At 37.0% G+C, this 11,709-nt stretch overlaps 1 protein-coding gene across 1 annotated transcript in view; it reads left to right on the top strand.

Moving 5' to 3' along the window:
* The first annotated feature begins 721 nt into the window (after positions 1 to 721).
* Positions 722 to 11,709, top strand: part of LOC121978311 (BEACH domain-containing protein C2-like) — a 55,621-nt gene continuing 44,633 nt past the window's right edge. The window contains exon 1 of the mRNA XM_042530672.1: positions 722 to 2,910. Coding sequence (XP_042386606.1) covers positions 1,017 to 2,910 — 1,894 coding nt within the window. The 5' untranslated portion in view covers positions 722 to 1,016. The remainder of the gene's footprint in view (positions 2,911 to 11,709) is intronic.

Genomic DNA, 11,709 nt, shown 5'->3' with positions numbered 1-11,709 from the left:
TAATATTACATTTGATTTTAGTCAAAAAGTAAGAAAAGTATGTTTTTAAACGTCGTCAACCCAAAGATTTATAGTGTTACCAATCCTAAGATGTGATACTAAAGAGCACCAGAGAAAATTATTGATAAGAAAAATTCTTAATAATACACCATAGCTAAGTTTCAAATATCCTGATTGATTAATGAGAAAAATTTTCAATAATACGCAACAACTGAGTCTTGAACTCTAGATCTCTAATTGATTAATGAGATTTTTTTTAATAATATATCATAATTAAGTTTAATTATAGATCCTTGATTGATGTGTAGATAAAAATTATCAATAAATTTTATAAATTGCTTTCAATAAAAAATAATATTAATCTAATTTAATTTTAAGGATTCATCAAATTAATTCACAGTTGAACCTATTGAAAAAAAGCAACTGATTGAAAAAACGAAAAGGATTTCGGATATTAAAATGTAAAGTGGGGTGGCATTGGATGTAGTCAAAAAAGAGAAGAATTTTAGTATCAAAATATAAAACGAAATGTTATTTTAATAATATTTCAAATAGCACACCGATTATCTTTTTTTAATGGATTACAAGATTTAAAAAAAAAGAGGGTAAATTGACATGATGAAAATAATCCTACAAAATAGCCGAAATCCCGTGGCGTAACACAACTGGGCGGATTCCTCAACCACGGCTCAAACCGGTTTAACTCGACTCCTCGTCTCTCCGTCTTCTCCATCTCTCGACCCGCTTCGCTTCCCCCGTCCAACACAAACAATGGAACACATTTTCATAAAAGAATTGCCATTTTCAGATCAATGCAGCAGCGCCACTCCCCGCCGATCTCCCACCTGCTCTCCTTCATCAACCCTCTTTAATTTCTCCAGATCTGCAGATTTTTAATCCCTCATTGTTTTTGTTATTTCTTTTCTTTCGCCCTTCTGATGTCGTCGTCGTTGATTTTTCTAATATTTAATTTATAATTTTTTTTAATCCTCTCCTTCTCGTCTCGAGTCTACAAAATGGAAGAGGATCGGCACGAGCCCTCTGGTTCGTCCCCACAGGACAATCGCGGAGGAGTCGGCGGCGGCGGCAGCGTGCAAAACCATCTCGCTTCCTCTGGCGGCAGCCTCTCGAGCTCCCTCGCCGAGGACGAACTATTTGAGCCCGTCTCCCTCCGGGATCTGGACCTCGTCGCCGCCCCGTCACCCCGTTCTGATCCTGCCCTCGTCTCCACCCGTCCCCCCGGCTCCGACGATTTCAACCGCTCCTACGCCCCCTTGTCTCCCCCCGCCGACGCATCTGTCTCACCTCCAGTCGAAATGGCGGGGGATCTGCCGCGCAGCCCGTCGGATGAGGGGTCCACTGGTAACTTCGACTCGTACTTGTCCCCCGTAGCGTCACCGCCGAAGCCGAGGGCGAAGCCAGCCACGTCTGATGTTCCGCCGGATATCGTTCACTTGGTTGACTCGGCCATAATGGGGAGGGCGGAGGGCTTGGAGAAGCTCAAGTCAGTGGTATCCGAGGGTAGCGGTGATGATGTCATCGGCGTTTCTAGATCCATTGTGGATGCCCTTCTCACTACGATGGGAGGCGTTGAAGGTCTGGATGAGATTGATGGCAGCAGGGATGCTGTTTGGAATCCTCCCACCGTGATGTTGAGTTCGAGGGCTGCGGTGGTAGCTACAGAGATAATCCCCTGGTTACCCTGCGAATGGGATTCTCTAACTTACATGTCGCCAAGGACTAGAATGGCTAAAGGCCTGCTATTGATCTTACGAGCTTGCACCAGAAACCGGACAATGTGTTCAGCTGCTGGTTTGTTGCGTGCTCTTCTCCAATCAGCAGAAAAAATAAACTCCGTTGATCACAATTCCTGGGATGGAAAGTGGTTGTTCCAGTGCATTCAGGTTTTAGCAGGGCATTCTTTGAGTACAATTGATCTCCACAGATGGCTTGGTCTCATCAAGAAGTCTGTGTCAACTGACTTGGCTGTGCCTTTGTTGCTAGCACTGGAGAAGGCCATGGGAAGCAGGGAGGCAATGGGTCCTGCTTACACTTTTGAATTTGATGGCGAGAGCTCTGGCTTGCTAGGCCCTGGTGACAGCCGATGGCCTTTCTACAATGGATATGGATTTGCAACATGGATTTACATTGAATCATTCTCTGACACCCTTAACACAGCAACTGCTGCTGCCGCTATTGCTGCAGCCGCAGCCGCAAAGTCAGGTAAGTCATCTGCCATGTCAGCAGCTGCTGCAGCCAGTGTACTTGCTGGAGAAGGGACAGCTCATATGCCTAGGCTCTTTAGTTTTTTGTCTTCTGACAACCAAGGAGTGGAGGCATACTTCCATGGGCAGTTCTTGGTGGTGGAGTGTGGCAGCGGGAAGGGAAGGAAGGCTTCTCTGCACTTCACTCATGCTTTCAAGCCTCAATGTTGGTACTTTGTTGGATTGGAACATAGTTACAAGCAAAGTTTGTTAGGAAAGGCTGAAAGTGAGTTGAGACTGTATGTGGATGGCAACCTATATGAGAGCCGCCCTTTCGAATTTCCACGCATCTCGAAGCCCTTAGCGTTTTGCTGCATTGGGACAAACCCTCCTCCAACAATGGCTGGCCTTCAGAGGCGCAGGCGCCAGTGTCCACTGTTTGCAGAGATGGGTCCTGTCTACATATTTAAGGAGCCAATTGGTCCAGAAAAAATGTGTCGATTGGCTTCTAGGGGAGGAGATGCACTTCCTTGTTTTGGTAATGCTGCTGGATTACTCTGGATGGGAATGAATGACCATGCGAGGAGTATGGCAAAAGAGTGCTTTGCATTGGATGCTGATATTTCAGGAAGTTTGCATCTTTTATATCATCCTAAATTGCTAAATGGCCGTTATTGTCAAGATGCTTCACCATCAGGTTCAGCAGGTTAGCCAAGTATCTCTTTTGCTGTTTCTAATGTTAAATCTTCTCAGATATATACATATGCAGTTTCACTTTCCTTATATTACTAATCACATAAGACAAAACTGTATGTTATATGATGACAATACTGTATGTTATATTAAATAGTACCCTGTCTCGAATGACTCTTATCTTGCTCTTTAAATACCACAATTGCATATGTATGCATTTACAAAAAATAAGTCAATACTGTATGTTATATGAAATTACTATGACGTGTACATACCAGTAACTAAAGATTTTTTTTTGCTTTACTCGACCTGCTATAAGCATACTTTGCTTTAAAATTTGTGAGGTCATTGGGGGCTTGAACCCCTATTGACACTGTTTGTTTAGTCTACGATATACCATTTGGTAGATATCACATATGCGTGCAGTCTTATAAAGAGCAATATAAGTGTCAAAGAATGACATAACAAATTGAATCATACCCTTTCTATTGAGTAAACTTAGAAATCCTTAAAACCTGGTGCAACCAATTCGATCATGACACCTGAAACTTGTAGGCAAAAGCAAATATGAGCAAGAGAAAATGTTTATATTTGAAAAATAGTTCTATTTGTGTGCTCCAGTACTCATATATGAAAAATAATTCCAGCAAAAAATAGTTAAGCCTATTGCTATACCATTTGAGTCATTTGAGACATTCAAGTCAAAAGTGTTGGAAAAGTTAGGCTTGCCACTTAGTCTGGCCTTTGACAGAGGACTGATACCTTGTGTGCACTCAATGTGGCTACGACTATCAAACAATTGGGTAGCTTGAACAATATTCCACCCAACACTCTATACTCACTAATAGTGTATCTCACAGGAATATTACTAGGGAGGATCAATCAATTATTATCTTATCCATTTCCTGCGTCCCAATCAACTATAGCTTGTACATGTCTCTCCTCAACTTGGTGCTTGGCATGAGTTACACAAGGAAGAAACCCTATACATGGTTCGTCTATCACACAAATAGATATCATAATGTGTCAAATTATGAACACCTAAACTATCAATAACAACAACCAAGCCTTTATTGTACTAGGGGGTCAATTATATTGTTTCTTTTATGTCATTGGACTCGATCCCGTACTATATCATTATCTATATTTATATTAATGATTGTATCCTCTTTTATCGTTGTTAACTAAGTTTTCTTTGGTCTCTCTTCTTTGATTAATGTGCATATTTGTCATGGTCTCACATTACCTAACTAGGGCATTTATTGGACGCCTAAGTACACACCCATACTATCTTTAATGTGTTTCTCAGAGTTTTCTATCAACTGACGCAATCTTGACTTTCTCTCCATCCTTGTATGTGCACATTCACCCTAAGATCATCATCTTTGCGACTTTCATCTTTGCATATGTGCTTAGTTCATAGCTAACATTTTTATAAAATTTCCCTTTAAACTCGGGATTCTATCATAAGTTTTTTTTTTTATTCAATGAGTACCATGTGCATCCATTCTCTCTTCTCAATTTCAGCATGACACATCAACATACACATAGAGATTAACATTACAAACTAAGGCATAACAACCACTTAAGCATTCACTCAATGGATGACTCCTCTTTGCTCCATGCCACATCACTTTGCTATTTAACAACCAAACAACAGACTCCAACTACCACAATCCAAGCAAATCATGTTCATTATGAATACCCATTTAATTCATTACATAACCACCTCCACTGATACAATATGATCTTATTGTTATGAATCAATCATAAGGATTGATTCAAGAGGGAGTTTGGTCCCACATCATCCATGATCCATCTAATGTATGATACTTGAAAACTTTTCCAACAGCAGTCTGGCCAACAAATCTTCTATCATCATTCAGAAATAAACAAATCCAACCATCCTACTTATCTTCTATCATCATTTTGAAATAAACAAATCCAACCATCATCAATCATAGACCGAAGCAGATTCATTGTGAGACAGTTTAACCAACAGTATGATTCCAATGTTACTTAATGATCAAGTCACTGGACAACCCAACAAATCTTCCCTTCATTGTTTTGTTCGACCCAGCTAAACAACTACAATCAGTTCCTTTAACCATCTCAGAACAATCTAATTAATACACAAACAATTAATTATAAATAAAAAAATTAATTTAAATTATAACTAATATTAAGTAAAATTAATTATGTTGAAACTCTATCAACATGGCATGATACATTACTAATTGTATCGTTGTAGTCAAAGGCAGAAACTCCTTTACGGCTTGACATTTTAGAGCTTGATTTGAACTATAAATAAAGGAGAAGAATGTTTGATCATACCTTTTTTGAAAAATTGAACGGAACCTCCTATTGCCCGAGCTTCATGTTGTGGCCTTTTTTTTCTCCTTTGTCTATCAGCAATTGAATCCCTGCCTAAACAAATTCATTCAAACCATAAATGAATTCCAGGCCCAAAGCTTTGTTCAAATCAATCTAACTCTAATTAAATCTTCAATCATAACACATTCTGATATACAATCTGTGAATTTAAGCACTTTCTATAGAATTTTTTTACAAGTGGGGTTTTGTAGCATAAGATAACATAACCACCACACACCAGACATATACATAAATCTTTATTTATAATTTGGTTGAACTGATCTTAGTACAATGTATCTGAATCACTTTTGCCATTTCGAGTTGGAACGAGGTTGACATAAGAGAGTGGCCCCATGTTTCTTGTCAGTTGATGATTGTGATGCCACTGGTAGATTGGCTTTGTTGTGTGTGAGACCAAGGGTACTCCATTGCGAGGAAAAATATATTTTTTTTCGGATTAAAGGAGTGAAAGGTAACAAACAAGAAGGTTGTTGATGGAAGAATGACAGTCTAAGAGAGGAGTGGCCAAGAAGGTCATCATCTCACTGAGTAAAGAAAATTTTATTTTATTAAAGTCATGCAATAGATTATGTGAACAATAACTGGCGATCTCTGTTTAACCAATAGTTTTTGAATTCTTTATTCAGACATCCAACTAAAAAGTGAAATTGTTAGATATCATATACTTTCTCCAATGAGTGATGACTTTTTCTTGCTTCTTCTGCAAAGATATTTGCCAATTGTTGAAGCAAATAACGAGCTTAGGCAACAACTTATTGCATCTTAGGTACCTGTTTGACCACATGATATCTCTTTTCCGAATGGATTGTATTCCTTATTCTCTGTTCTAATCATCTACAGTAACTTTCTGGTTTCTTTGGTTATGTTTGCTTTTGGTAAAATAATTGGATGATGCTGTCATGGCCTGGAGAAAAAAGGTTTTGCTATTTTTGGTGTAGTTAGCTTCCTATCTAACTACTTGCATTACCTGACAAATCAACCAACAAACATAGACAAATTTGAAGATGCTTTTTCAGCTGGGATTGTGTTTCGAGGACATTAACCAACTTATAGAAGAGAGCCTCAGACCCGTATCCTTGTAGCACTTTGGCAACTTTCTAGTTCCTGTGACAATCTTATTTCATACCTAGTTATGTTGATTGGCTAACTATTTATCTTAAAGCTTGGGCCATTAGGAAAGGAACCAATATTTATTATTAACATTGCTATATGTGTGGTTTCCTTTTGTGTGGGATACACTCCTGCTCCATGTGTGGTGGGGTACTAGACTTGATTGACTTTGACCTCGCAACACATGAATTTGATTGATACTCTCAGCACATGAGCTTGAACATGATATATTTTGATGCAAGTGAGATTGAAACTCTTGATATCTTGCTCTATACCATGTGGAATTTAATTTTATTGACTAGTAATCTCAAAAGCCAGAGCCATTAGGAAATGAATCAATTTATATTTATATCAAGGTTATCGAAGTTTTGATCTTTAACTGAAATAATATTGTTTTAGTATCATGCTAATGTTTCATTGCATGGTGCCACTAATGGAATGGAGTTGAAGGAGATGAAATATATAAAGGAGATATTGTTTATGCCAAACTTGGTTTTAAATCTTGTACATGTTGGATGAACCGATTGAAACATATGATTCTGGATTATTATTGAAACTCGATACCACTCAGTATGGACAAAGTTTTCTTTCTTTTCTTCATCTCCTTCATCCTTCGACCTCCAATCTGTCTTCGACACCATGCATCAAAGCTTCAACATGATATTGGATTGCTATAATGGGGCAAAGGATAAATTTCCGGCGGGTGCATGCTCTCGGGAAAAAAACTCCTCTCACCCCCTAGCCAACTTAGCAGTTGACTATAAGCAGACCCTGTGATTTACCTCCCTTCACATAACTTGGGGTGAGCCGTGAGGGGCGCTTGAGGTGAGCGTAATCACCTTGTGCTACAATACAGCATGATATTGGAGCAACATCTTTCCAGTTAAAAGATCGAAGCTACAACATCGCTTGAGATTTTTAACTTTAGTGTCGGTGCCGAGTGGTATTGAGTTGCAGTGATTTACCGGAATGATACGTGCCTATTGTTTCGCTCGACACGACATAAGATTTCAAGCCATGATGTGATGTACTATCCCAAGACATTTTAATATTGAAACAAAATGGGATGTCTTGTCCAATACGATTAACAAAATACAAGAATTCAATCTGTGCTTTTATCATGAAAGTCAATAGTCAATTTGTACAAAGACTCAAGGTAAATATCCACGGTACTTTTACACCGTTATAGAAGGCTAATAACTAGCAATTGAATAAGTGGTAGCACTTTTTCTAGGTATTTGGAAGAATAAATTCCTAATCAAAATTGAAAATTAACTAAATCTCATGTTGATACTTGGACTTTATTTTTCATTTTGTAACCCTCACAGGAGAAGTAGCATCCCATCTCACTCTTCCTCTTGATCTTTGGTCATTAATATTCACATAGGCATCAGCAGCCTAAAAAGATGAATCTAGCCTAGGGATGAAACTTTAAGTCTTTAACTTGTCCAAACCAAGAGTCACCTCGACCCGCTCCAATTAAGGTTGCTCCATCACACATGTTATTTAGATAGTACAATAGTTATGTAAATCAGGCAGGGATAGGATGAAAATATAACCCAATTATGGGTGGTAAGGTGGGTATGGGATAAGATATTTTTATCTCCATTTGCCTCAGCTTACCTATGTAAAATTTAGTTTACATTCTACATTTTATAGATCTCATGTATGCTTTGTTCAATATTTTGTTTCATTTATTGCCCTACCTTAAACCCACCCCACATAAGAAACAAAGCAAGGCGAGGATGAGGAAAAAAAAAGTTTAGCCCATAGCCTACCCCATTGCGCTTGGCATATGGGCAAGGATGAAAAGTTAAATACTGACTCCAACCCATTGTCATTTCTACTTCTGCCAATGTGTTGTGCTATCTCAAGCTACATCTCGATGATGGTGATGGAGCAAACATTCATCCAATATAGGAGATACAAGACCAAAATTTTAGTCTATGCTTTTATCATGGCAGTTAGTAATTAAGTTGTACGTAGACTGATAGAAGAAACGCCCACCATATTTTCACACAATAATTTCAAGAGAAGGCTTGTAATAGGCAAATGATATAAGAGGGTAACACTTTTTTCAAATAAAAAAAGAGCTATAGATTAAAGGACTACTCCAATTCTAGAAACACAAAACTTCCTGAATTAAATTAAATTAATATGATGCGTGAACTCTTCATGAACTTCTCCATACTTTTGTCCAAACACTAAGGCTTAGTAAACACTCGAAACCTTCATTAATCATGTATAAAATTTTTAGAAACAACAATTCATTGATCATGTAAAACAAAATTTAGAAACAACCTTGTTGAATACTTAGACCCACATTCTAGTCAAATACTCGTACAAGAATTCTTTTAACATAGGTTAAATGCTATGTAGTATGAAATATGAAAAGATATTGACTTATGTGGAGCTCAGTCTTTAATACATGTGGATGTTCATAGTTAATTGCATGGAAGACCTACTTTTAGTAAGTCTTCTATCATGTAATCAAGAATTAACATTATGTATAGACCCAAAAGAAGTTTTCAGATGGTGTTAGTAGAATTGAATATAGAGAAGTAGAATTGAATATGGAGAAAAATGCATAGAAAGCTTGAAAATGAAGGGAACATGTGTTAAAGGTAATACTATTGTTTCACTAAAATTTAAAAATGAAACAAAAAATAATGGTCATGAAAGAAATATTTTTGTCAAATAAAAAAAGCACATAAACTTCAAATAACATATGATCCACCAGGAATTCCTCTTAACGTCTTAAGGATTTAATAGGAATAATTTAAGGTGTCCTTAAAAGTGATTTGTTAACCACTTGTCTCTAAAGCTCAAGCTATTAAAAGAGAATCAAATATATATATATATATATATATATATATTGTTACCTTTATGTGTAGGTGACATTGCTTCTGATTGGTCATAACCTCCCAACACATGAATTGATTAGATATATATTTTTCTTGATGCAGGTGCTCCTACTTTACTATTGTATTAAAGTAGATTCTGCTTATACCAAAAATTCGAGCTATAAGGAAATGTACACACACTTGTACATATGGGCTTAATGGGTGTGTCGAAGCTAAGAGGTCCTACATGCACGAGGGTGGCAGCCCAATATATAAATCATGGTTTGAAATCTCGTATTGTATTGGGCGAAATGATCAAAACATATTATTTTGATAAATCATCAAAACTTGATACCACTAGGCACCAAGGGTCAAAATCTCAAGCCGTGCCATAGTTCTAGTTTTTGATCGAAATGATATTGTTCTAGTATCGTATTGATGCTTCTATACATGGTGTTGGTGATAGATTAGAGGTTGAAGGAGGAAGGAAATGAAGCAAATTGAGTTTCGATAATTTACGAATGATATGATTTGATCGTTTCACCCGATATGGCAAAAGATATAAAACCATGCTCAGTATAGACAATGCCAACTTCCAATACTTCACCTCCTTCTTTCTTCTCCCCTAATATATCATCGACACCATGCATTGAAACATCAGTACGATATCAAAACAATATCGTTCTAGTCAAATACCGAAATTTGAGATTTTGAACCTTGCCTAATACTCTAATTTGCTACCAAATACTTCAAAACAATAGTGTATGCATGTTATCATAGAAGTTAAGTAGCAACATATGTACCATTGGTGATGAACTCGTGAATGATATGCGACAAGGATGAAGAGGGTGCACTAAAGCCTAGTAACGTATCAACTAGTTTAGAAGTAATTAGAATGAGTAGCATTTTCATTTTTTAATCTTCGTACTTTAATTTTGGCAACACTATTCATTTGCATGAACCTTGAATTATGTTACTTTAGTGTTTTAAGATAGTCAAAATACAAATTTCCATAGACAATAGGAAAAGTAAATGGGCAGCCCAGTGCATGAAGCTCCTGCCAATGGGGTCCCGGAGAAAAGTTGGACAACATTGAGTTTATTGTATACAGTCTTATCTTGCATTGCAAGAGATTAATTCCGCGACTTGAACTCATGACTATAAGATTACAAGTCAACAACTTTACCGTTGCACCAAGACTCTCCTGCATTTTTTTGGTAATCCAAATATCTAGCTCTTCGAACTGACTAATCCTAGAAGTGACCGACTCGGCTTCATGGAAGTTTCTCATCGGTCACCATAGTAAATCTCGAAGCACGAACGACTCGTTGATCTGCAACCAACGTTCCAAGGTTGTCTTCCCATCGAAGGAAATTAATCTGCATTACGTTGCAGGTAGGAATCGACCTGTGGATGCCTGTTAACTGCGGAAGCACTTTGTCGTTGCATTGTAGCCCTAGTAACCAAGGCTCCCCTTCATAAACAATAGGAAAAATAAACAACATAAATTGCTCAGTCCAATTAAGACTTAAAATTCTTGTCCTGATGTTTTAAAATTACTAATTTAGCACTAAATTTAATTTTGTAATAAATTTTGCTTGAAGTTCTTGTTAGTGTGATTTTTAATTCGCTCCTTTGGAAAATGTGTACTATGTGACCTTGTCAATGTGCTTAATTATTACTTTATTACCTAATCGACATCTTAATTTATTGAAGCTAACATAAACACCCTACTTTAAACCAATTGAAATATGACACTTTTGGGCTAATGAAGAGAGTTTATAAGCTTAGACCAGCAGATTACTATTAATTTGGACTTAAATATTTAGGCAATTCATTAGGCCTATTATGTCGCTGGATTATTACATATGGTGTCAAAGTATATCTACAATGAGGAATTCATAAAGTCCTACCTATGTGATAGCAGAGGCATCATTGGGCTTTACATATGCCCTAATTAGAGATGATCCTGAATTTCAAGGTTTAAAATCTCATTTCAACATGGAGTTTTTGATGATAGATGAAACGAGATAGTTTCAATATTGTGTTGAAGTACCAACAATAATGAGTATGGTGAATTAGTGATGGCGGAAGGAGAAAGTTTAACTTTCCTAAGTTTTTTCATGAAGAAAATATTTGTTGAACTTTTGCAGCCTTGATGAAGCTCTTCGCGAGCTGCAGAGAACTTGATTGAGTTGTATTGAGTCATCATTTGAAGAAATTCCTATATTGATGGAAGATGTTCACGAGTTGTGCAAAGTTGTTCTGAGTGGTGTAAAGAAGTTATTCTAAGTTCTCTTGCTCTCAAAAGAATTAGTATGAATTTTACTCATTACAGTCTTTTTTTCACTTGTTTTGTTAAAAAAACAAGACTATAGTAATTAAATAATAAATTGAGTTAGAATTTGGGAAACAGGTTGAAAAATTAATAAAATTACTTGAATTTATCTTGACGTGTACCTAAG

Source organism: Zingiber officinale, chromosome 4B (assembly GCF_018446385.1).
Source record: "Zingiber officinale cultivar Zhangliang chromosome 4B, Zo_v1.1, whole genome shotgun sequence".
NCBI classification, from domain to species: domain Eukaryota; kingdom Viridiplantae; phylum Streptophyta; class Magnoliopsida; order Zingiberales; family Zingiberaceae; genus Zingiber; species Zingiber officinale.
The sequence above is the reverse complement of the archived record's forward strand: the minus strand, read 5'-3'. Positions and strand labels throughout refer to the sequence as shown.